The sequence below is a fragment of the Colletotrichum paranaense genome (assembly GCF_030867605.1).
Source record: "Colletotrichum paranaense strain IMI 384185 chromosome Unknown Scaffold_6.1, whole genome shotgun sequence".
Lineage (NCBI taxonomy): Eukaryota > Fungi > Ascomycota > Sordariomycetes > Glomerellales > Glomerellaceae > Colletotrichum > Colletotrichum paranaense.
In genome coordinates this window covers 1,013,473-1,038,817 of record NW_026848964.1, presented here as the reverse complement: position 1 = coordinate 1,038,817, position 25,345 = coordinate 1,013,473, and the positions used below count along the sequence as shown (strand labels likewise).

Here is a 25,345-nt window from a genome sequence, read left to right as displayed (position 1 = left end):
AGGCACTACCCGGCATTCCACGTGTCACGAAGCTTCAAGGAATCATTTGGGAGTGCATGAGGTGCACTCGCTGTTTCCAGTTCAGAAGCCAAAGGGTCATCCCGAATACCACCTTCTTCCCAATCAGATCCAAGGCTGAGTCACCATGGGAGCTTTCAAAGGGGGATGTATAAGGTAATAGTCTCAATTCTTTCTGAGAATGCCATGAGAAGAACGGTTGCTGTCACCTTTTCTCTGCCCATCCTGCTGCAGGCGGCCGAGTTTCTGGAAGCGCCATCGTAGCTTCAAGTCTGCCATCCCCGAGTGAAGCATCACCATGTACAGACTGTACACATCGTGCCAGGAAGGGGCCGAGGATACTGTCACCGTTGCTTCTCAAATGGAATTCTGACCTCCGCTTCTCCTTCCTTCCTTCCTTCTTGCTCTTGCTCTGAGTCCTTGGTTTCTGAGGGGAGTTACCACTCGGTCACAACGTGGTTACTTACACGCCAAGTGTCAGGTACTGTGTCTACTTCTTTCCCATAGCAAGAACCTCCAAGGCTCAAACATTGATGGACGGAAAGAACAAGTTTCAACTCATTGGGCCCTCCTTCCCCTTCCAGCTGCTCTTCTAGAGTTTCTCTGCCATACGCGGTACACTTCCTGTTGCTCACTTCCATCTTCTCTTCTCCGTCTCTTCTTCAACACCTCAACAGCACCACAAATCTTGGACCGAAACCTCATCACCTCGAAACTTCAATCCTCTCTTTCTTGGTTCTGTCCTATTTTCCGTCTTTACCTTGGTTCTCTTCCCTCAGCAAGATGACTTTCTCACGCACTCTCAAGGCCTTTACGGTCATATCTTCCCTGAACCCTTTCAATCTGCACCGCCTCGCCCCGAGCAACGCTGACCAGAACCTGGTTCTAGCTGACTGCGGCATTGGCTCTAACCCAGAGAACCTAACCTGGTCCACATCCCGCCAGATGAACTGGTATAAAGGTGCCATCTGGTCCACTCCAGCCGAGACCGACCCTGCTCCTCCTGACATGGTTGTCGAGATGCCCTATAATGACGGCAAATATCCCTGGAACTACGAGGGTGCCTCTGCAACCTTTTCAAACGGCGATACCTGGTCTGCCTGGATCGAAGACGGCACCCCAGAGCTCTTGCGTGCCGGGAAGGCCATGAGCACCAAGGACGGCGGTACCACCCTCTGGTGTTATACCTATCGCGGACGCCCTATCAGTATGAGCGCTTCCGGCAACTCTACCTGCATCTCAGCTTTCATCTGCAACCATCTTGAGAACGGTCCAACTCCTTGGGCCAGACTTCCTGGCGTCTGGGTTCCTACGAACAACGGAACCGCCTCAACAGGTGGTACCAACAAGCCCTCAGCTGAAGGAAGAACTCTTAGCGTCAAGGTCGAGGTCAGCCCTCGCCCTGCCATCTGGTACGGCACCATTGCCCATTTCCTGAGCAGCATCCTCTTCACCACAGACGGCTATTGCAGTCCTTACCCTTTCTCGAACCGTCTCAACTCGACCGTCACGGCCCATTGCCAAGGCACCAACGCTACTCCCCTCAACTTTCTGCCTGTCTTCTTCAACGCACTCAAGAACCTTGGTACCGTCCCAGGCTCTGATGGCTACTTCGTCTACAATCATGGGCCAGCCCCCTTCGCCAATGACACCTCTGACGACACCCTCACCCTACCGGCAACTTTCAATCTCACAGCATATGACATGGCTACTGGAGAGCTCAAGGGCTTCATTGGGTACGAGATACAGTGGCCGGAGCCCGGTATGGGAATCCACTGCAGTGAGTGCAACGCCACCAAATTCAACGACGAATACAACACCGCCATTGCCTCCGCTTTTGACGTACTTTACCCTGCGTACTCCGAGGTCGTCATCGAAAGCAACTGTACTTTTGCTACACTGTGTTGGTAACATTGTTGTTTGGAGCTTGTCCCTATGATATGACGATTTGTTGCTGTATCGATATGGATGGGATCGATTTTATGACGTGTATGGCTCAAGGTTGAGCTTGAAGTCTGCTTATCATAAGGTAGAAGTGAAGGGTTGGGAACAATGCGAGATACTGGGAGGAGCGGTTCATCAAACGGCCCTTCGGACGAGCAAACCTTATATCTCTTTTGGTGGCGACCTTATAGTATTGTTTCAAAGGTCTCATGTATATCATAGACCTCAAGTCAAGCATCATATCAAAATTTCCCCATTGAACTGTTAACGAAAGCGTTCGTTAGCTTGCTTTCATGGTGATGTTCCAGTGGTCTCCCCGCTCTACTCTCCCTGAGTTGCAGATGTATAAGGGCAGCATACCTTTCCACAAGTTCCGGGCCTCGACTTTTTTGACATCACAATCTCATCGATCCCAAGACGATCATCACGGTGATATTACCTCCGTTCAAACATATTCAAAACACATCTTATCCCCACGCACATCCATCGTGTCCCTTATGGTGATATTCTTAGCCAACCCAGGCATCCACAAAATATGGTCCAGCGTCGTGATGTTGCTGCCTCCATCTCCAAAGTACGGGAGGAACATGTCCTCGGGCAGGATCTTTGGCTGCGCGTCGAGAAAGATCTGGTTCGCCGCGACGTTGGGGCCGCCCATCGCGTAGAGCCTGCCGGGAGAGGAAGTCTGCCACTCCCACCAGAGGCGGTCGAAGTTCGTGTGGTGGAGGTAGAAGATTGGGTCAGCGGGTGAGCGAGCGTGGTCGCGCATCTGTGATGTTATTCAGCATTGGATTCGATGACTTTTTTTGCCGAGAAGAGTCCTTTCGTTCTGCTCGATGCTGGGAGAGCAGGAGATGGACCAAAGGAAAAGAGAAAACTCACGATGCCACCGACGCCCAAATGCCCACCACTATGCGGTGTATTCCCAAGACACCCTAACATCTCCCCGTAATCATCACCCTTGTCAAGCGCCATACAGGGCTCCACGACGTTCGCTTGGGAAATGGTATCGAACGCCGTCTGGTTTAGGGCTCGTGTGAGACAAACGCCGCCTCCTTCTGTCTCGTCTCGTTCAAGTTGCGTGTTGAAGCGGACGCGGTAGTCCGTGAAGGCGCCGTCGAGGATGCAGTTTGTGGATGCGTCGGTCCGACCTGTGCCGAAGGCTTTGACTGTGGATGCGGTGTCCCAGACGGAAGCGTTTTGGATGAGGTAGAGGGATTGATCTGTTTGTTGGTCCCAGTAGCTGGAGTAGGTGTGAGTTGGGTGCTGAATTCCTGCGGAGAGAGAACCAGGGAGGAGGGCAGGCGTACGGGTATGGACCTGTGTAACCGCATTCGTTACGGAGGAGGTCTTCGTGGATCTTGGTGTACCATCTATGCCAGGGGAACAAGGCGCCCTTTTCGGTTACTCGGTCTGATTAGCCTCATTGAATAACAATTTTCAAGCACACACTTCTCAAGACGGAAGTCAAACAGTCCGACGGCATGTATCCAGACACTTGTTGTTGTGTTTGCACGTACCACTGTGTGAATATACCGAACCTGCGCAATATGCGCAACAACCAACTCCTCCCAACGGCTCGTCGCGCCCCAGCTTCCGACTTTGGCTGGCGCTTGCGACGGGTCCATTAGACAGAGCGTCGAGTTTATGTAGCTTGCCTTTTCGTCTTCCGTCAGGGCGGTCCATGGTTTGCGGACCGAGGGGTTGGTGCAGGTTGCGGACGTGGCTGTCGTTGCTGCGAGGAGGGCAGCTAGTCCGAGGAGTATCCTCGCCATGGTTCCGGTAGCACGCGAGGAAATGTTCTGCGGAATTGGGAGCGTGGGAAGAACGAAAGGCGTCGTGTGATGCCTTCGCGGGGATGAGAGTCGGGGGATGGGCGTTGCGGGACTGCGAGAAACGAATGGAATGTCGCCCTTGTGTAGTGGACGAACGGCCGGTAAGATCTGGCAGAGACAGCTAGTAAGTTTGCCAACAGCCACTTGAGGCCATCGTCGACTTGCGCTTTACCTTTTTCTTAAATAAGAGAAACCGTTTGCAAGCAGGACTCAGAAGATCCTGCCCTAAAGGGTCTTCTTCTTCGTGACTAAATCGTCCATTTTTGTGTAGAGCTCCGTGTCTTGGCGATTTAGGATAGAGATCAGATGATCCGATATCTTCATGTTGACTTTCTTGGTCCACGATTTTACCCTGAGATTCTAACAATGCCTCTAGAAAATATAGCGTATAATGCTTGGCGAGTATGCATAGAACCAGCCCATTCCCTGTAAATGACCATGTAAAGTTGCCCTTTTAGACTTCTTCGGGCCTCCCATCCCGGACTTGTACCATTACGGCCCCGCTTCAACTGTTGTCTTGAGAATTGAGTTTACAACCCAGGGATTCATGTTGATTAAGGAAATCATGATCCGGTGGTGCACCAAAACTCCGCAAGAAGCCTTGTGACGTCTATTTCAGTTCAAGGAGCATACTATGCCAAGCGAAAAGACGGTTAGGTGAAGATATCGAAGCCCAGCTACGTCTTCTTAGGAGTTGCCTCACGAATAGCTTACGTACCTAGGATACGACATCCATCCAGCATGCCGACTTTCCCGGTTAACCGAGGGAGCAAGCTTGAGACTTGGGACCAAAGGGACCCAAAACCTTATCCGCAAGCTCGGGTTTGGCTTGTTCGAAATGGCAAGTAAAGCCGGTCCTTTAAAATTAAGGTAAATTGATGTATCCTTGGCACTAACAGAGGGTGCATCTTTTACCGGGAAAGCCGCCGCGCCCTGTTCCGGATAACCCGGCATCGCAGTCCGGGGGAGGAAGAGGGTGCCGAAGGGAGCGGGACGTGAACGGAATCCTGGCGCAGTATCCTTGATTCAGATGATATCAAAAGACATTTGCTGAATTGTCCTGAGAAGGACGTTATTTCCTTAGCTTGATGTCTCAGTATGGACTTTTCTAGGGGAATTACTTTGGTGGAGGGGTGCGCCGTTGAAAGTCTTTTCTCCAACCTCCACTTACCGGTCCACATCGGAACGAACCTCTCCTGGTAGACAATCTCCTCAGGAGAAGAGGACGTGCTCGCTGGTCATGCGCTTTTCGGCTGAAGAGACAAAGAACGGGGGAAAGGCCAATATTGCGAAGCATACAAGAGGCGGCGCCTGGCGCGCCTTTCGAACTATGTCGCGTGGCCCACGCAGAACCTGCCTGACATCAGAAGATAAACCTGCGTTGGGTTGGTGCGAATTACCTCGAGTAAGGGGGAACACGATAGAATCACTGTTCGTACGATGACACAATCAGCAACTGAAGACAAGTCGAAAGCTGTCAACTACAGCAAGTGAGCGGAATGGGTATACGCAAGATGAATTACGAATCGAGGCTTCTATTTGGGTATTTTACCCCGATTTCTGTCTGTCCAAAGGAAAGCGTCTTTTCGCTCCTAATGCCAATCTCTGTGAAATAAAACTCCGTCGACACCTTGCGACAGATACTCGGGTGTTCTACCCAGATCCTTTCGTACGCACAGGTGATCATGCAAACTCTTCTCTATCTTTTCCTTCTCTAGGTCGCTTTTCTCGCTTCGCTGATTACAAATATCGCATTATGAAAAGAGTGTAGGTGTCCCGAGCCTGGGTGCAAAGGCAAGGACTTTTGTTCTGCTGGGAAAAAAAGGGATCTCATCGTCTGTCGTTTGATCTAAACAATGTCGCCGGTTTTGGCTCTGCTGGAACTCCGCGGTCGGCCAAAGAAGCGTCGGCGTTGAGATCCAGAGTCGTGACTAGCTCTTGAAGCCGCGGCGCCTGACGTCGCGCTTTCTGGGCGTTCGAGGTCGGTTCGTTCGCGGATACTCTGGAGGCGAGCGACGTGCGGCTGGTGGACCTCTCTGCGAGCCTCAAACACGTCCTGGAAATCGCTCCAGTTGTTGTCAATGAAAGGCGTCATACCAGTGCGGGAATCGGCGCGAGCGCGAGTGGCCACCGCAGTCCCCGCTGTAGTAGGCTGAGTTGTAGAATGAATGGAGTGAGAGTCGCCTCCAGGCGTCGCGGGCTCGATGCCACTGGGACCGCCGTTCTTGGAAGAGTCGTACGAAGGAGGGGCGCCGCCTGCCCAGTAAAAGGGTGTGTTGCGGGAACCACCAGGTTGCACCTGCCAAGGGCCCTGGAGACCAACAGCGCGAACCTCGGCCATAAGCTGGGCGGCAAACTTGTTGTGTCTTTGCAGACGGAGCAGTTCGTTCTGGAAGTTGGACTTGTGGAAGAAGATCAAGTTCATGGTGAAAGATTGAACCTCATTAAGAGTGCGGACTTCAGTAATAATGCGAGGCTGGTAGTCGCGCTTGTGTTCGAGGCAGAAGTTGAGCATGCGAGACTTGAGCTCCTCGATGAGCTCCGGATCGGTGCCGAAACCAAGCTTGAGCTCGATAGGATCGGCCAGACCGGCAGAACGGCGCTGGTTGAGGATGAAAAGGGTGTTCAGCACACTGTTGGGTGCCTGTACAATGTGACCCTCCATCTTCTTGAACTCGGTGTACAGCAGGGAAATTTCCGTAACGTAGTAATCGTCGCCAGTTCCGGTGGTACCAGTGTTGCCGTAGACAGTGACGCGGTCACCGACATCGAATGGGTGCTTGACGAATACGAAGATGATGGACTGCAGGAACTCTTGAGCGCTGGCCTGGAGCAGCCATGCGAGACCGAGGAAACTGGATCCGGCAGAGGCGAGACCGGCAGCGGCAGAGCCTGAGAGAATGGAAATGAAGACGATGATGGCGATAATGACAATGATGACGAGGAAGACCTTGTCAAGCTTTTTGATGACGGAATCGAGATCCTTCAACGAGGCAGCGATGGCCTTGCGCTCAAGATGAATTTCGTTGCAAGTGAGTTCCATCTCTTCCATAGAGATATCACCGTTGAGATCCTTGTCGAAAATGCTAAAGGCGTGTTCGGCCTCTTCACTGGTCTTGAAGGCGGACTGCATGTCTTCAAGGTAGATGGTCTCTTGACCATCCTTGGCGAGACTCCGGAAGATGAGGCGGGCAAGAGAATGAGCAGAACCCGTGTTACGCAACATCTCGTATGTGATCTTGCGGGCATGGTTGAAAGCGACCTTTCGTCCTATGAAGTCGTTTCCAACACGAGCCGCAACGCCACCGGCCTTGTTGAAAGCAGTGCGAACATTCTTTCCGACGACACCCATTGGGGTACGGGCGCCTGACCTGTTGCCGTTCTCGGTTGTGAGCCATATAGAGTCCTCGCGGTTGATTCGCATCTTGGAGTGCTCGTAAAGGTGGACCAAATGGTCGATATCGCTCTTGTTCGTCTCGATTCGTTGGACGTAGGTGCGCTGATGGAAAGATGTGGCAATCCATTGGATGCAGATCTTCTCCACCCAATTGAGAGCAGCCAGGACCAAGAAAGCGATAATGACCTTCTGGACGATATCGACCCATTTGAGATCCGGCTTTGTGTCGGTGTCCGGGTTGAACCCATCGGGAAGAACGCGGTGGTCTTCGAGTATGGGCGAGTAAGAGCAAAGAATGGCGAGCATCCACATGAAGAGGGCAGTGTGCAGCTCCAGACCCTGGCCGATATCCCTCCACTTCTTATGGTTCGAAGAGCCCATGACAATGGCAATACCGCCAAAGGTGAGGGGCATAAAGCTGGTAACCATACGCGTAGCCCACAATGAGCACCAGACAACCTCGAGCCAGATTCCGAACCAAGTGAGATAAACGCCGTAGGCACCACCAACGGTAGCGCTTTCGGCGTCCACGGCGAAGTGACCGATGAGAACCGGAATGAGAAGGAGCGCGGCACCGGGAATCAGATAGACAAAGTATCGGAAAACACGTGGGAACTTCCTCAGCCACTTCCACAATGCGAAGGCGAAGGCACCGGCCTTCTTCTCGGGCGGCGGCTTAGCGGCATCGGCAGGGTTTGGACCGTTGGTAGCGAAGACATCCTCGGGCTCCATCTCGCGGGTCCTACCCTGGCGAGAACGCTGCTGGGACATTTCATGTTCTTGATTGGAGATGAGGCGCTCGGCGCGCAACAACTCCAAATCGTCATTGAGGCGTGAGGCTTGTTCTCGTGAGTCTTGCGGTGACATTGGTCCGCCATGCGTCTCTTGGGGAATATGAAGGTGGTTGTCGGTGTTTAGTCTCGTCAACTTTTCGGGGTGAGTTGGTTGAGAATTGGGATCAGTTGCGGTTTGGAGACTATCGTCCGTATGCTGAGAATGCTTCTCATTTTCGTCTGAATTGGCGCGATCGCGATTATTTGTTGGCGTCGTCATGGTGGGCGGGATGAAGAGGCCGCGAGGGGCCGTCGGTTGAGTTGGGCAAGATTATGTGGTGTAAGTGGAATATGTGTGTCCAAGGTAAAACGTTGTGGTCGTTTGGATTTCCGAGGGATCAAGGTGTCCTCCCTTTTGCTTTGTGTAGGTGAAGGCGAATAGGCCCGATAAATGCCGTCAGAGGCAAAAGAATGGCAGCAAGATGATGTAAATTCGCGATTGGCGTTTGCGGTCGGGTCGTTTCGCTCTTTTTCTCGGTGAGGGAGAATTGCCGCCGGTTGGTGGTGACAAAGGCGCAAGTACTCCGCGGTGTGTGTTCCGGGGTGGGTAGCTATGACCACCGGCAGGAACTGCGACGAGGATGGGCAGGAGAGAGGAGGACGGTAGACTCTTCAGTCAAGAAGACTCCAGTCGAAAATTGGTACCTTCCTGTTTCCCCGTGGGTGAAATGTACCTGGAGAGCCGGTAAAGCTGGGGAAAGAAATGGGAGGGAAAGAGCTGGGGATGGAGCTCTCGTTGAAAGGTCGAGGGGAGGAGGGCTGGATGAAATATTTCTTGGGAGGTGCACCTTCCCGTCTTTTGTCGATGGGAAAGCTTAGGTTCGATGGAAGTCACCAAGTACCCCCGTACCTCTTCAGATTCAGATGGAGACCTTGGGAATAAGTGAACAGGGAAGGAGCAAGGGGGCCAAGACCGAAAAGGCAATCAGCAGAAATGGCAGGCACAAGCACTTCCATGTGCTTGCAGTTGTTAATCAGCAAGCGGTCGCGCAGTCTGGACTCTTTTTCTTCACGCTCCTGGTGACATTGGATGGGAGCTTTGGGAGGCAATGGCAGCAAAGATATGGGTACTGCTTCAGTCCCCGACACTCCGATTCCCCAGTCTCTCTCGGTCATTTTATAGAAACAGGGACTTGTAGAGTAAAACTGGACCTCTGTTTCCTCTCTGGCATTGGAGGGAGCGAGGGGCCCCCGGGGGTGGTGTTTGAGCTCAATGAAATATAGAGGGACGGGGTGGGAACCAAGAATTTGACCACAGTGACGGTTCCAAGAATTGGCTCCAGAATTCTATCTGCACGTCCGAGCCTTGTTCACGTTGACCAGTGGTGGCGCTTGTGAATCGCTGCTTCGACCCGCGGCGCCACGTCGGTGCCCAGAGAAAAAAGATGGGGGCGACGCGCGATGATCTTGCTTGGGGGGCTTGCTCGTCATTAACATTTAAAAATTGGGTCTCCATTTTTAGCTAGGCGTGGGCCTTGGACCTGGATGTTGGGGCCATCAATCTGGCCCATCTGGCTTTGGCAATGGCAATGGCATTTCTTGGTGGTTGAATCTCTTCCCCTTGGTGTTTGCTGCTCAAAGCATATACTGGAACTGTAGGTAACTTGTAGAAATCCTCAATTTGAGAACTAAGGTAAGTGAAAAAAGTACCTTGAATACGTATTTTACGATAGCTGAAGCAGGAGCTGTACATGTTTTTGAGTGACATTTTCTCGGAGTGGGAGCTTAGGCAAGCTGCCCCCGCGGAGGGTGGCAGTGGCAGCGAATGCGACAGCGATATGCCGGCTGGCACTGGGCTCAAAACCGGGTCCGTGCTATCTGACAGGAGAGCCGCTGCAGGGAACATTCAATTCGTGAACCTGGAAACCTTGGAATCTCGAGCGCCTCCTTCACTGGGATGTAGCTGTTTTCCACGGGTAGGAAGCTTTCGTTCCTTCCCCCTCCCTTTTTTTTCTTATTCTTCTCTGTGTGGTGGTGAGGGACGGATGTCGCTAGTTTCCAAGGACTGAGAAAGGGTCCTTCTGTCTTCTAGAGTCCAGGGGTCCAGAGATTGAAGTTGTTCCCCCGGAGCTTTGAATTACCTTCCTGCCTTCTCAACGACCACACCCACTCGCTTCCTGCCGTATCGTGCTAGGTATTATAGACGGAAGGCACAAAGGGGGAAGGGAGGGACCCTGAATATCCTCTCCGTCAAGTTGATTACCTTACTCGGGAGCACCGCAATGGGCGATAAGGCCATGGCTGGTTTTCTCGCTGTAACATTGCAATTAACTTTGAATTGCAGAGCCCCGTTGCCTTTTTACTTCGCTCTCGACCGAAACTTTGTGTTTTGCAGCACGGCAACTACTGCACTGCACTGCACTGCATTGTAAAGTGGTCACTGTTGTGCACTGCAAGCTGCAGATAGTCAGCATCACTCATTGATCGATATGTCGCACTACCAAGGTCTTTCTTGGCTTTCCTCTGTTCACATCACGCCCCTTGCGCCGAATATTCATCGCCGGTCCGCGGCAGCTCTAAACTGAATGGCGGCTAGCGTCTTCGTCGTCGTCGTTTACACATTGTCCTCATCGTCATATGCCCCATAGACATCCATCACCGCACATGCGCGCATGGAGAAGATTATGCGAATCGAATTCCCTATTGAGATGTGCCTGCCACACATCATCGGAACCCCATACCAACAATGGGTCACTTTCGAGCTTCACATTGTCTCCGACTCTCCGGTCGAATGGCAGATGACTGGTACTGGGGAGAATCTGGAGACTACAGCTGCGCATCCATATGGTATACTGGACCACAATGAACTGGGAGACCCCCACTGGGTCGAACCCACGATCGCCCGTCATCGCGATCCTTTTGGTGCCTTTCCACTGCGGTATTGCCTGTCCATCCGCACGCCTCATCCCTGGCCCGAGTGGTGGCCGTCGTCTGAGACACCGAGACGCAGTCGCATAGTGAGGCTCTCCGCTGCGTCGCAACGAACGGACGCCACCAACCGACTGAACCGTCTCGCCCGATCCCGCGAACAGACGGTCGCAGATCACACACGCTGCCGCCCGAATCGCCATGTCATGCCGGCATACGTATACGCCAGGGGAGGGGCATGAAGACGGGCGGCCGGGTAAACCACCAGCGCATACGCACATGGCCGTTACTTTTGGCGCACGGCATCCTTTGCTGCACTTTACTGCCGTGCGAATACCACCAAGTGCCTTAAGTAAGGTATTTAGCAGCATCAAGTTTGCAAGCCACCCTCAACAGAAATGGTGTCCGATGGCTGTAGTGCGTGCCTGTCGCCAATGCCCAATCTACTGTGGAAAGGGCCGAAGAGACCAGAGACCATTGTGTCACCAGCGCCAGCACCAACCAGTGACGACAGATTGCTCTCAGCACCTTCTCTTAGGCTCTTAGCACACCTGTCCTCCCTCGAGGTTATGCAAGATACTTGGCACTAACTGGGACGACGGTGACTTGCAGAAGCCCGAAGCGCGGGAGAACAACTGCCAATGGTAGAAAAGAGACTAAGGCCGGGCCAAACTGGTATCGATACGAGGGACTACCGCAAATCCATTCCACGAGCGGAAACCATGGCAGAACCGGTGTGTCTTAGCGGCAGTACACCCTCTGGATACTCTTGAAGTTTGCCCTGATCTGATTTTGCCGTCCTTGTCTGGCAATCCTGCATGTGTCTGCAGCGGCTAATCAGCGGATGGCTCATTCGATCTTTTGATGCAAAAAAGTGGCCGTCACCCGCCCTTGTCACATCAACACGCATGCAAATCAACCAACCAACCAACCCACCTCGGATTCCGGACTGCATAATTCGCCTGCCAATGGAAGGGTTCTCTGTGCCTCAGGTCATCCAGCTGGGTGGGCCGTGAAGGACGACTCCTCAGGCCCCTTCCTCCTGACCTCGAACTTACAGAGTCGGTTCCTTCCTCGCGTCGGGTCACCTCCAACAAAACACGCACCTTCCTTCTCATTCAAATTGCGGTTTGTGCCTATGGACCTACGGTCGGGTGCAGGTGCGACATGCGTGGGTGTTCTTTCCTCTTGCTACGGTGGACCCCCACTCTCATGGTCTCCCAACATGGCCCCACCCGCCACGGCTGACGTCACACGGCGTCTTTCCTGGACCTTCCATGTTCCGCCTTCGACGACGGCAAAACGGGTCCTCCTCACCCGTTTTTTCCCCTGCCAAGACTCCAAGACCCGGCCGCTGAGCCCCTAACCCTCAGCTCGGCCCACCGTCCCCCGAATCTTTCGAGGCTCACTGTTTCCAACGCTTGATGCCGTCACTGTCCGACGTCGCTGGATTTGGCCCACGACCAACAGTCTGCCGAATCTTCAGACACGGAGCCCAACCTCGTTCACCTCCAATTGTCCATGGTATCGCTGCATCCATGATAACCCCCCTCGTCTGCAATGTCCCTGACTCCAGAACGTCCAGAAGAGTTTTCAGAATTTCTGCTCTCTCCCCGGATCGTTGAGTCGGTCTGGACTCTCGACTCCAAACTGAGCTCTCAAAGCTCCGCAGGGTCATCTTGTCAAGCTTTCTACAGGCTATGGAGTACTCCGTACACTCCAGTCAGCAGATGAAAGTCAGTCGGTCGGGCTCATTGACGATACCACAGAGTCATGGATCACTCGCAGATGGGACAAGAGAGAGATGACTGCAGCCACAGCAGAACATCAGACAATTGCAAGGGTAGCTCACCAACCACTCAGACTCCAGGACACAATATCGCTGGCCGCAATTCACAGGCTGCCGTCGGACCTTGGGCCGTTTCACCACTGACCAGACTCGTTTACCCGTACTGACACCACAGGCTACGAAGACCTTACAGTCTCACAGTCTCACCACCTCACCACCACGATTTGACGCTTTGAGACATGCCTTATCTCGCCTCAACACCATCACGGCGATAACGCCTTTTAGCGTCCTTGGAATTCCGACCCTCCTGAAAATCTCTCTTTTCCCACGTCTCTAGCTGCCTTAGTGTCAGAAGGGTTCCGACGCAGTGCGACACACAGCACACAACACACCAACCCGAAATGATCACCATGTCACTCTCCGGCTTGCCCTCTTGAGACTTCCGCCTGTCCGTTTTCTCTCAAGCTTGCCCTGAAGCCGATTGCCACCACCGCCATTGCCCATTCCAGTGGTAGCGGACGGTACATCGCTCGCCGCTGAAAGAGTGCTGAATGCAGGTACCACGCACTCTACTCACCCATAATGGCTGCAGCCACCGAAAAGTTTTCTTCAAATTAATGGTGTTGGGCTCCCAAAATAGCTACACGACTTCTTCGTTGTCGATTAGCATTTGGCAGTGACAGTCGCAAAGAAAATCAGGGTCATCGTCGAAAGCCGCAGTTCATCGCAACTCTTCAGTGGCTGTGTCAGTAGCAACCTAAATCAATAGGACCTCAAGGACCATTCCAGAAATTCTAGGCCGGTCGGAAAACTCGATCGGCGTCGAATGATCGAAGTTATCTAGCACCCAGTTGGTCCACCGTCAAACTACGCGTCTAGAAACTTGCCAGCATGTCGTCATGCTCTGCCGCACACCAGCGAACCATACAGAGGCTGCGAAAATTGGCGCGTTGCTCACGCTCAGATTCGACATTCAAGCTTTCGGTCCCCGAGCTCGTCTACGCGCATCTCCCGAATAGCAATCTTACGCCCGCAGATATCCTTTCCATCGAAGTGGTGATCGGCATCAGTCCGGGAGGACAACTCAGAGCAAGCAGATCCCTTGACCCACGATTCTCCGACTGGGAAAAAGAGTGACAAGCATCGCCAACCGCCACAATTCGTGTCCGCTTTTTCTCGTAGCGATCTCAGCGAGCCCTTGACCTCCACGACCCCGTACCCTTGATTGCGAAGCCGCTTGAACCAGGCGCAATAAGATTGAGAAGAGCCAGACCGCTCCTTGGCCCTGCTAATTGCTCAACGTTCTAGACGAATCAACACGCCATCCGCTGCCCGTGCTATCGCTCGCGACCGCCCATATCAAGCCAAAATCCATCCAATATCCCTTGCTGACGACGTGCCCTGACCTTGCGCTTCAGGGCTCCCTTCCGGGGACCAGCAGCCGCCCGCCTAGCGCATATGGGAGCAAACGCACGCCAGCCCACCGGTCTATGGAGTACCGGAGCGGAGGACAGCCGCCGCGAGTCTGCGACGCGACAGCGACGTTTCTTCACATGCAAGGCTTCTGGCGCGAAACACCCTGAACCCCCCTGATTTTCAACGACGTGCGACCACCATGTCTGTGCCCCGTGCGGCGATTACGAGAATGAAAAAGAGAGGATCCAATGAAGAGAGTTTGCTTTATCTCTCTACAAGACCGCTAATGCGAATCATATTGGCGTTGTCTCGGGTCCATGCCGTCCATGCTTTTGCTTTCGCTTTTCTTCTGCCATGCAATTTGGTTAGAGGAGACGATACTTTGCCATACTTTCTCGTAAATCAAACTCTACCCCTGAGTTGCTGCATAATCCGCAGTGAATGAGGCGTCGCAACTCCTGCAACGCGACCACACACTTGCAAGCTCGAAGTTTGATGTGACTTGTGTGGGCTACGAGATGAAAGTAACCAGAAAGACGTCGAAACATCATATTCCGGATACCCGTATGTAAGATCTACTAGGCTAATCTTCAAATTCAGCGATAATTAGTTGTAGCTCATGAGTTTGCCTGCGAATGCGGACAAGTGCAATTCACAGAAGAGAAATATTATACAAGAAAAGAAAAGATGCAGTCGGCTTCAGAATTCGGAGCGTGCCTTAAAGCAGTGAAATAGCCACTAGAAAGTGAGGCTAAACCACACTTCGTTTGTTCAGACGTTTGACAATTCTGCTTCAGAGAACGTCGACAACCTCGACCCATTGAACTGACACCGGCCCCTTGAGTCCATACTCTTCAGCCGGATGAGCCTTGAAGTAATTCGCACCCGCAACAGAAGCAGCGCCACCAGACGTCATGATGCTATCCTGCTCAGCTCTGACGCGGTTATACAACGTTGAGGCAACTTCTACCATGACCACGTTGTCGGCGCCCTCGGAGGGATTCAGGTAGTTTGTGATGTCCACCACAACGTCAGGCGAGCTGTTCACGTCGAGAACGATTCTCTCGTCGTTGACCCAGAGTGCCGTTGCGTCCGTGATGGCGCCTAGGTGGAGATGGGCTCCTATGCGCTGTACCGCGGTAGGATAGAATGGGGTTTGGAAGGCGGCTTCGTAGTCTGCTGTGCCGCTTGTGTTGGCCAGGTTCACGGGGTCTAGATCTTTCCAGGGCGCTAGCGGGCTGTTGAGGAACCGGTAAGGTGTGATGGCGGTTTCCATGGAGAGGGAGTCGTTGCTGCCGCGCCAGTCATTGACTGTGATATTCCATGCGTGGAGGGTTGTTGCTTCTGGGAGTTGAGAGGTGTTGAAAGTTAGGGTTTTACCGGTGGAGAGGGTGATTTTCGTGGTACCGGGGGCGAGGTGTGCTGTGATGCGGTGGTTGCTGGCCGTGGCATTTGTGTTGGGGTCTCGGGACCTGGTATAGAAGAAGCCTTGGAGGGGATCAGAGGTTGATATTATCTGAGTGCTTGGCGGAGGAGGCAGGAAGGGTCTGGTGTTTTCATCATCTGCGAATGAGGCCTGGTTGGAGAAGGCGAGTATGGTAGTCTGGTTTGCTACGAGCGTCACCGGCACGACGATGTCGTTCTCCTCGACGACGTACTGCAAATGTGGTGATGCCGAGCCCTTCCAGGCATCGAGAACGTACGGTGTCCTGCCCGCCATATCGAGGAAGCTAACATTCGTAGTCGTGGATTTCTCCCCGTCGTTATACAAGAACACAACCTCCGCATCCTCTGTGCTTCGCGAGAAGGAATACCACTTCTCAACAGCATCATCTTTCAAGAACATGACCCGAGGCCGGATGTTGAGAGCAGCAAGAGCAGCTGGTACCTCCTCCACGGATGCAAGTACCTGTACGCCCTCCACCATAAGAACCTGAGCCATGATGTCCGGAACGGATGCGGCCCCGTCTGAACCAACGCTCTGGAAATCCGCGCTTCCAACAACGAAGATCGGCAGTCCTGCTTCCGCAAACACTTTCGTTCGCTCCGCCATCTCCGGCGTCAACTTTGTCTGGTTGGCAAAGATGAGTGCCTTATACGCAGGTCCGTCCGGAGCAAGGATGCCCTCTTCGCCGACAACGGCGTTCGTGGAGGAGAAGCTTGCAGGGCCGAGATAGTCGTACGTGAAGCCCATCTTCTCAAGATTGTCGCTCTCATAGACCACCTTGTCGAACGGTGCAGCGTACTGATAAAAAGCAAGATCAACCTTCGCGGTACCAACTTGACTGACAAACTGGTTCCTTGCAACATACGCCATCGCATCAGCCATGAACCCATCACTGGTATCGTTGTCACCTTTGCTGTCGACGTGTTGACTACTCCCCCTCCACGCCGGCATCCGTGGCCCCCACATGTCGGTAAACGTGTACGCGAAGACGGTATACCCAGGCCACGTCGTCTGCGCATAGACGCCAGAATACGCGTACCCATGGACGACATTCATGCTCACACCACCCGCGAGACCGCGGCGGACGGTGCGGAGCAGGTCCGCGATGGTCTGGGTGTACGATGCGCCGTTGACGGCGCCGGCTTCGGAGGAGACAACGGGGTTGCGGGCCATGTGAGCTGGGCCGGAGACATGGCGGTAGAGGGAGGGAGAGTCGTTGAAGCCGAGGGACTCGCCTTCGGGTGCGTTGACGAGGGGGATTGAGTCGAGCATGTTCAAGGGCAGGTTGTAGGCTGGCTGGTTGGAGTATTCTAGTCCCCGTTTGCGAGCCCATTCTGAAGTTGTAAGGATGTAGTCTTCGTATCCGGCTTGGAGGGTGAGGCGGTAGTCGTCGTTGCAGCGGGAGACCATGGTATTGTTGTCCTGTGAGAGGAAGGATTCGCCGTAGGGGAGATTTTGGGCTGCCCAGTAGTTTTCACGTTGGATGAGGAAGGGGAGGCAGGTTGCGATGTCGTAGCCTCTTTGTGCGCGGAAGGCATCGGCGAAGTTGTGCGTCCACCAGAGGGCCGTGTCCATTTCCATGCTGTCTTCCCAGGCTTGAAAGAGTGAGACATTAGCAGCGGCCTCTGGACCTGATGGGGGTTTGACTCCGTGGAAGATGGCAGCTCTACATACCGTATTTACCAACCCGCGCGAGGAGCTCTCTGTCCTGCCCTTCGGGGACGATGTATTCGTCAAAAAAGTCCGTCAGCTTCGTCGCCCCCGCGGCGCTGAAGTGATCGGTGACCCAGGACCCGTTCTGCACCCACGTCGCGGCATCGGGCGCGCCTTCGACGGAGCGCTGGTTGGTGTAGCGTGTATACCAGGCCATTATGCGCCATGCGTTTTGTGAGTCTTTGGGGGTCGTCCATGAGATGAATCTTGTGTAGGGATCAACTGAGGTGGTGATGTCCATGACACGGCTGAGATTGACTGCTGTGGATGAAGCATTGGACGCCGGTGTTTCTTCGACAGCTAGGACGAAGGAGAGGTTCTGCTGGCCGAATTCTTCGCAGGGGTACATGAAGAAGTGGAGGGAGGGGCTCGCGGGTTGGGTTGAAAGGGGAAGGGTCCCGTTGAAGACGTGTCCTGGGGCGACTGTGATGTTGACGTATGCCTAGTAAAGTGGCATTAGCCATCCCGATCCTCATACCGCAATTTCCGCGAGAGGTCCAAGGATCTAAGTCCCGCGAAGTGAGTTCAGAAGCAGAATAATCGACACTCACCAACTCCAACGCCAGCCCAACACTCTCCGGCTCCGAGGGCACGCCCTGCCCCTGATTCGCGCCAATTGCAAAGTCAAAGAGGATGTCATTGTCCGCGGCCGCCTGCATCGCCGCGCGGAAGACGGCGCGAGAAGCGTTTGTGCCGTAGCCGTAGGTGGACCAGTTTGCTGAAGGCGAGCGGAACTGGTAGTAGGGTAAGAACTCGAGGCCGCCGGCGCCGACGGAGGCTATCTCGGCCACGTCGCGGGTGACGGCTTCGATGTCAACTTCGGCATCTGGGAGCCTCGTTTAGGGTGAGATGTTAGTGTAGAGAAATTAAGGGAAGGCTGGTTTGCGTAGAGTAGATCTCACCAGTATCTGAACTTTGGGCGGTAGATGTTCGGAGGGGAGACGAAGTCGTCAAGGCTGTGGGCTTGGGATATCGTTGATAATGACGCTGTGAGCGCGGTAAGAGCTCCTAGGCCGAGCATGATGTCTTATTGTGGTGAGATAGCCCGTGGGAGCGTCGGTATTCTTGTTTTACTGAAAAATCGAATAGGCTCCAGCCCCCTTTTAAGATGGGCGTCATTGAGCAGGTACGCGGAACTTGAATCGCATCTCTGCTCTCATCGGAAGAATTCTCCAGTAGTATCATATTGGTCGTCGTGGTTAATGAGTGGCTGCGGAATTTTGAATACGATGCAGATCAGATCTACGATTGTAGATGGAGTTACGCGTGCAAAATTAGACCCTGTACTGCGGCCTCACCAAGGTTGGGTGTATACGAGATCGAAGTCATGGCGGCCTATACGCGTACAGCACTGGGCCTTTCTCGAGATGGCTTGAACAACACCAGGAAGAGAAGACTTTGTATGAGTCTTGAGGATCAACTCCGCGGGTGATGGCCTGAGGCGGTGGTGAAATTAATCCATCATACGTCCAATCTGCCAGTACTGCTAGTTGGGTTGCAAGACATCGTCATCAGCTATGCCGGAATCGTTGAAAGGTGCGTGCTTTCTCCATGCTACATGCTTGAAGGGGCCACTTCTCCAGGAAGATGATACCCGTCGTCATAATGTCGGCCGAGGCCATCCCTGCAAGGGCCGGCGATGCAACGGTGATGCGGGGCATACGAATGCGAAAACGCGGGTTCGCAGCCCCGTGGATGGAATCAGAACCCGCGCTTCTTGGATCTCTTCCGCCACGCTGTAATTACTCGACATCTCTCAGAGAACTAGTCTTCCTAAGCTTAATTGCATCCTTGTTTCTGACTTTCTACTATGGCTCTCGAGAAGAATGGAAGAGTAGCCGCCCGTCAACCGTCTAGTGGGGAACAGGGTTCGAGAGGGGTAAATGAGGGACAGAGCTGCTGGTGTCAGTGTGCTTACTATTCATCCAGAGTAAGGTACGCTTAAGTAAGTACATAGTCAGTTTCAACTTCATCTGTCTTCCATCACCGTTGTGCTTGTGAGTTACTTTGAAACTTTCGACAAGCCTTCCTCTCGCGACATGAGTATCGTGGACAGGGCCGTTGCCGTCGTTCAAAAGAACCGACAGCTCGTTGTGGAAAACGTCGCGCTACCGGCGCTCCAACCTCACCAAGTCTACGTCAGCGTCGAATGGGCAGCATTCAATCCCACGGACAGTATGTCATGCGAGCCATACCACTCAAACCCCGCGGCTCGCAACCCGCAACTCAATCATCCCCGACTCCAGCTTTGTGTTTGACGCCCAGCTTACTCATTCCACACCAGGACTTGCGTTTGACGTTGATGCATTCGGAGATGGCGCTGTCCTAGGCTGCGACTTTGTCGGCACTGTTTTTCAAGCTCATCCAAATGTGAGTAGGTTGCAAGTTGGTGATAAAATTGCCGCGTTAGTTTGGGGTGGTAAGTTTTCCCATGGTTCTCACGGACTGTGCGTTACTGACCTTGGACTTGCACTTCTAGGGGAGATAAAGGGTGTTGGGGCATACTCGTAGGTTTTCGTTCACGGTCGCTTCAAGTAGGTTTGCTCACAAGTTTCGAACTGGATAGATCCTATTGCATCGCCGATGAGCGCATCTCATTCAAGATTCCGAAAACCGTCGAGGGCCCTAAGGCCAGCGCCGTTCCACTTGCCGCAAACACTGCGTACCTGGCACTATTCTCCGAAGATTGCCTCGGCCTCTCGCGGGATGTATCTACCACCAAGCCTCCTATGCTAATCTGGGGCGGAAGTTGTAAGTCATGAGATGACCGGACACAACGTTTCTCAATAAACAAGATTGAGGCTACTGATAACGTTCCAACATAGCCGTCGTCGGATACTTCGCCATCCAACTAGCCAAGCTTCACGGCTACCCCGTAGTCACCACCTGCAGCCCCCACAACTTCGACTACGTCAAGAATGCCGGGGCTACCTATGTCTTTGACTACAACGACGCTGATGTAGTAGCCAAACTCCAGACCGCAGCACCGACGCTATCACACGTCTTCGACACCATCGGTAACGCAAGCTCCTCAGCGACGGCGGCCGCTGCTCTGAACGGCAGACCTGGAGTTCTCTGTACAGTCCGCCCGGGCAAGGCAAACACCGAGAAGGTGCCGAGCAACATCAAAGTGACTGATGTGTTCGTCTTCACCGCGTTTCCGACGGCCCATACGTACCGAGGACTAGTGCACTGGCCTGTACGTCTTTCCCGTTCTCCCTCTTTCCTTCTATCATACGATCTCGCCAGGCCGTGCGAGTCGCTCACAGGTCGTGTCCATAGGTCTCCATGCCGAATCACCTGCTAAGTGCTGAGCTGTACGAGCGGCTCCCAAGTCTGCTTGAGAGGAATGCCATCAAACCGCCTCCGGTGAAGGTGCTCGGAAGATTAAGCCCTCAGTCAATCAATGAAGCAATGGAATTGAACCGTGCAGGAAAGATATCCGCAGAGAAGCTTTGCTTTGATATCTCTTCTGCTTTCAGTGAGCAGAGCGTGTAAGTTGGTCCGAATCCAAACGCAAATAGCCCCAGACAACGAGTCGATGCTCGGGTTACCTATGGAGTAGGAATCGCAATTCTAAGCATCTTACAGGTGATTCTCAAATGTTTACGAACTAGGCGAGCAACTCGCTCTCCCTCTAGAAGGTTGGCCTCAACATTTAGCGCATTGAGCGAGCCCTTCCCATCGCAGAAACCAAGTCGTCATCCAGGACAAGATGTTTGTAGGCTGTAGCCACTACCCCTAAGCATCTCGCCATGCAGAGGTCCACCAGGGAAATCAAGCCCATCGCAAGCGAGCGAGGCTGTGCTAAGCTTAACAGGCCCCCCGGACATGTGGAGTTACAGAGCCAGAACTCACGCCATCGTGGATAGTTTCCAGGCGGGAGTCGGGGGCGGAGGGGAGCGGAAAATCTTGGGAATGAGGCTCCACGAAGTCTATCCACTGCAGCGGAGGAGCCCCGACCGATGTTGCACCGTTCCACCCACAAGCCACCGACCCAGTTCTAGATTAACTAACCGAGATCGCATGGAGTCACGAAGGGGCAAGGAGTTTATGCTCAAGTTAAGCAATTTTTATGAACGTGTTCGTCAATTCTCTCTCTAATGGAGCGCTCTAATGACTTGTGAAGTCTCTCGATCATCAGCCCTTGTGGCGATCAGTGGAGCTCACTGTGTCTATTCTTAGTGTGCTTCACCGCTCAGGCGTCTTCGTCGTTTTCCCGTCTCCTGATCGTCGAGTTCTGCCGTTCAGGACATCCCAGGCGAAGAATCCAACGATGAAGCACGTCAGAGGTGTTGCGCCAGCTCAAGTAGGTCTCCTCATCCTCGGACGGTGGACTCGTATCCTTGTACGGTCTCAAGCCAACGCGATGCTGAAGTCCTCTCCAACACGGGCAGCAACTCTGCCTACAACTGCGTAGGCGGCGCGGCCCTTCTCGGCAGCGTGGTACTGAACAGGGACAGTCCAGCTCTTGCCCTCTGACGTGACAGTAACCTCCTTCTTGTTGAGCTGGTTGGTAGCACCAACAACAATGATCTTGTCGACGTAAACCTCCTTCATGGCCTTGAGCCAGGAACCCTCCTTGGTAGACTTGGAGTCACGGCCCTCGGCATCAGAGGATGCAATGGTCTTGCCGTCAAGCTTGAACTTGCGGTAGATGTACTGGCCCTTCTCGAAGTCGAAAGAGTCTCCGTCATCGACGTACAGCTCACCCTCGGCCTGGCCATCTTTGCCAACGCTGATGACGAGGGTGTAGTCGTCGAAGCGCATGAGCTTAGCCGAACGGCGGGGGCGATCACGGCGAGGGAAGATGTGGCCACCACGCATGAGAAGCGCGATCTGGTCGAGGGCGACGTCCCTGGTGAGATACTGGCCCTTCTTGGTGGCAAGCTTTTCGTAGGTAAAGTAGTCGTAGTACACTTCGTCATCAGGAATATAGATGTCGACAGACTCCTTGTCCTTCTCAACAACGGGCTTGTGGAGAAGACCAGTCGATCCGACGAACAGCTGATCGTCAATGGCGAAGCCAGACTCCTCCGTGGGGTTGGTCCAGAACATGGGACGAACAATCGGGCTGCCGTCGCGATGGGCGTGGAAGAAGGCAGTGTACCACGAAGGCATCAAGCTGTAGCGAAGGCGGATGGCGGCAGTGAGGATGCCTCTGAACGGCTCCGCAAGCATATAAGGCTCGCGGCGACGAGCATCAATGTGAGCGTGGCCACGGAAGAAGGGGTAGAAAGCTCCGCCCTGGTACCAGCGTGCCATTAGCTCAGGCTCGGGGTTACCGAAAAAGCCTCCAACATCGGCGCCAGCAAAGGGAAATCCGGAAATGCCCTGGTTCAGAATCATGGGAACGGCAGCGCCCAGGTGCTCCCACGATGCCTGGTTGTCTCCTGTCCACATGGCACCAAGACGCTGAGAGCCAGCGTAGAAGGAGCGGGTAAGGACGAAAGGTCTGCGGAGCTCGCCCTTCTTGCGAGTGAGGAGAGCCTCAAAGGTAGCGTTGTGGAAGGTCATGCCGTTGATGTTGTGCACATCACGGTGCTCCCAGTTTCCGTGGTGAATGTTGTCCTTGGGCATGGTAACCTCAGGTCCATTAAACACAGAGGGCTCGTTCATGTCGTTCCAGATGAATGTGTTCTCCATGGTGCCCTTGAAAGCGGCGTAGTCGAAGAGGCCAGCCCACCACTCGACGGCCTTGGGGTTGAAGCAATCGACCCAGTGCGAAGAACCAGGCCAGCACCAACCCTCGAAAGGCTTGCCCTCCTTGTTCAAGACGGCCAGGCCCTTGGAGTTCATTTGCTCGGTGATATCGTACTTCCCCTCGTTCTTAATATGGGGATCGATGATAACCACAAGGTTTCTGCCGTGCTCATCAAGAGCCTTGCCCATGCCGATAGGGTCCTTGAACATGTCGGCGTCCCAGGTGAAGTACTTCTTGCCATCGGTGTACTCAATATCGAGCCAAATGACGTCGTAGGGGATCTTGAACTTATCAAACTTGCGGTCAACGTCCTTGACATCATCATCGGAGATGTAGTTCCAACGGCACTGGTGGTAGCCGAGAGAAAACTCCTGGGGCATGGCGGTGGTACCGGTGAGCTCGCCATAAGTCTTGGAGATATCCTTAGGGGTCGGGCCCAGGAAGATGAAGACGTCGAGAATACCGGCCTCTGAGATCCAGTGGGTCTTCGTGTTGGTCTTGGAGCCAACGCCAAGAGCTAAGGGGTTGGATGAGCCCTTCTCCTTGGTGATGTCAATCCAGGTCTCAGCGCCGTTGAGCCAGAAGACACCGACAGTGGAGTCCTTGCGGTGCGCCTGCATGAGAGGAATCGCTCCGTAGAGAGTCATGGGGCTGTCGAGGACGTACTCGAAGACGTCGGAGTTGTAAAGTCTGTAGGGCTCGGAGTACTTGCCATCGCCGCCACGGGTCTCCTTCAGAGACAGAGGACCAGCGTGCTCAGGGATACCGAAAACGTGCTCGTATCCGACGAATGAGATGTCGAGGGCGACACTCTCGGGACCACGGGGCTTGGAGTCGGTGTTGCCGCCAAACGTCTCGTCCCACCAGGTGCTCTCGTCCTCCTGCTTGACTTCGGTGGTTTCAGCCTTCTCAGCGTTCTCTTCGCCCTCTTTCTTTTCCTCGGCGGGCTTGTCGACCTTGGGGCGCCAGTGCTCCATATTGAGCAGACCGCGATCGTTGAGCTTGATGTGGGAAGATCCATCACGCTTGAAGTCGACACTGAAGGGCGAGAACTTGATGACAGCCTCGAACTTGGAGGAGGGGCCGTACTGAATGGTGATCTGGTCCTTATCCTGGTAGGCGACCTTGGCCTCCTTGTCGAGGTTCAAGCCACCAACAATGACGTGCTTTTCGGCTTCATTGTAGCGCTCCTTGCGGGCAGGGCTGTTGTTTCGCAGCTCGATTTCTCCCTTTTGGCGCTTCTCTTCGTCAACGGTCACACGAGCGGTGCCGGATTCGAGGAAGGAAACGGTGATGGGGAGGCGGACGGTTTCCTGGGCATCGTTGATGGTCTTGAGGATTACAGCCTGAAGTTGGCCGTCTTTGAGTGAGGCAGAGTCGGGGAGGATATTGTAGGGAGCGGCCCAGGTCGAGGACTGGGAGACAGCGTTATCGGCATACTCGCGATTGCGCTTGCAGAAGCCAGATTGGTGGCACTTCTTGAAGTCATTTTCCTTAACCATGACTGCGATTATCTTGTCAGTATCACTAAGTCAAGCAGTTGGGGGAACCAAGCAGCGTGAATTCAACACAAGTGAGGTAAAAGAAAGGTCATTGCGTCACGGGAGTCCTTACCTGCGGGCTGGATCATGCAGCTAAGTGCCGCCAGTAGACCAAAGAAGGTCGTCCATTTGTAGGACGACTTGCCGATGGTCCCCATGGCGGAGGGGTGTGGTGATTGTGTGTTTGTCCGAAAGGATTGAACGAACTGCTGCAAGAAACTCTGGAATCAAGAAGCGAACATGGGGATGAGAGCAAAAAGAAGGCGATTCTTCTTTGTAGTGCTCTCGCGTCGCGCGTTTGTGGTTGGTTTTGGTACACTTTGAATCGGGTTGGGTGGGAGGAATTGGTGACGTTTGGGTGGAAGGTACTTGTGAAGGTGAGACGCCGCTTGAGTTCAACAGCTGTCCCCTTGACTAGCTCCACTTTGGGCTTAGCTCGAGTCGCTTGCTGCGGGAGACAGGGGCCTATCGAAGAAGACATGTTTAATCGGATATTGGAAAACGGATAGGTGCATAGACCTTACTGACCGAATATTTACCCCGCCATTGGAGTAGACAACTTCCAGAACACATACGGATGGCAATGTTCGTAGGGTCTCGGCCACTTTCTATGAGGAAAGGCTGATGGTGCCTTCTATCTATAAACCTGCGAGATATGCACCTACACGATGCTTTTGGGCAATGTCATACCCCTGCGATGGATGATATGGTTAGGCACGCTTGAGGGCGAAACGTCTATGAGCGCCTTCCTGTTTTTGTCTGAAATCGTGAGCTTCTTTAGGGATGATATCACGTTATGTCCTCACTACTACACGTGCTCGTTCTTAGAAATCTGGTTCA

The 25,345-nt window shown here is 53.6% G+C and overlaps 8 protein-coding genes across 8 annotated transcripts; 3 read left to right on the top strand and 5 right to left on the bottom strand.

Annotated features, from left to right (window-relative positions):
* Positions 1–801: 801 nt before the first annotated feature.
* On the top strand, positions 802–1,929 carry CPAR01_07972 (uncharacterized protein; the record flags this gene model as incomplete). Its single annotated transcript, XM_060492241.1, has 1 exon — positions 802–1,929. The coding sequence occupies one exon, from the start codon at positions 802–804 to the stop codon at positions 1,927–1,929; it is 1,128 nt and encodes a 375-aa protein (XP_060348611.1).
* Positions 1,930–2,407: 478 nt separating this feature from the next.
* CPAR01_07971 (uncharacterized protein) lies at positions 2,408–3,737 on the bottom strand (the record flags this gene model as incomplete). The annotated part of the gene is made up of 4 exons (XM_060492240.1): positions 2,408–2,731; positions 2,845–3,205; positions 3,273–3,358; positions 3,483–3,737. The coding sequence occupies 4 exons, from the start codon at positions 3,735–3,737 to the stop codon at positions 2,408–2,410; spliced, it is 1,026 nt and encodes a 341-aa protein (XP_060348610.1).
* A 1,909-nt stretch (positions 3,738–5,646) lies between these two features.
* Positions 5,647–8,247, bottom strand: CPAR01_07970 (mechanosensitive ion channel; the record flags this gene model as incomplete). The annotated part of the gene is made up of 1 exon (XM_060492239.1): positions 5,647–8,247. The coding sequence occupies one exon, from the start codon at positions 8,245–8,247 to the stop codon at positions 5,647–5,649; it is 2,601 nt and encodes an 866-aa protein (XP_060348609.1).
* A 2,353-nt stretch (positions 8,248–10,600) lies between these two features.
* Positions 10,601–11,266, bottom strand: CPAR01_07968 (uncharacterized protein; the record flags this gene model as incomplete). Its single annotated transcript, XM_060492237.1, has 1 exon — positions 10,601–11,266. One exon carries the CDS (start codon positions 11,264–11,266, stop codon positions 10,601–10,603), a length of 666 nt encoding a protein of 221 aa, XP_060348607.1.
* CPAR01_07969 (uncharacterized protein) lies at positions 10,652–11,137 on the top strand (the record flags this gene model as incomplete). The annotated part of the gene is made up of 1 exon (XM_060492238.1): positions 10,652–11,137. The coding sequence occupies one exon, from the start codon at positions 10,652–10,654 to the stop codon at positions 11,135–11,137; it is 486 nt and encodes a 161-aa protein (XP_060348608.1).
* Positions 11,267–14,893: 3,627 nt separating the features above from the next.
* Positions 14,894–18,281, bottom strand: CPAR01_07967 (uncharacterized protein; the record flags this gene model as incomplete). The annotated part of the gene is made up of 4 exons (XM_060492236.1): positions 14,894–17,142; positions 17,222–17,702; positions 17,812–18,094; positions 18,163–18,281. The coding sequence occupies 4 exons, from the start codon at positions 18,279–18,281 to the stop codon at positions 14,894–14,896; spliced, it is 3,132 nt and encodes a 1,043-aa protein (XP_060348606.1).
* Positions 18,282–19,299: 1,018 nt separating this feature from the next.
* CPAR01_07966 (uncharacterized protein) lies at positions 19,300–20,758 on the top strand (the record flags this gene model as incomplete). Its single annotated transcript, XM_060492235.1, has 6 exons — positions 19,300–19,435; positions 19,545–19,679; positions 19,740–19,767; positions 19,827–20,011; positions 20,086–20,459; positions 20,543–20,758. 6 exons carry the CDS (start codon positions 19,300–19,302, stop codon positions 20,756–20,758), a joined length of 1,074 nt encoding a protein of 357 aa, XP_060348605.1.
* An 858-nt stretch (positions 20,759–21,616) lies between these two features.
* CPAR01_07965 (glycosyl hydrolase family 31) lies at positions 21,617–24,663 on the bottom strand (the record flags this gene model as incomplete). Its single annotated transcript, XM_060492234.1, has 2 exons — positions 21,617–24,468; positions 24,579–24,663. The coding sequence occupies 2 exons, from the start codon at positions 24,661–24,663 to the stop codon at positions 21,617–21,619; spliced, it is 2,937 nt and encodes a 978-aa protein (XP_060348604.1).
* Between the last annotated feature and the right edge of the window lie 682 nt (positions 24,664–25,345).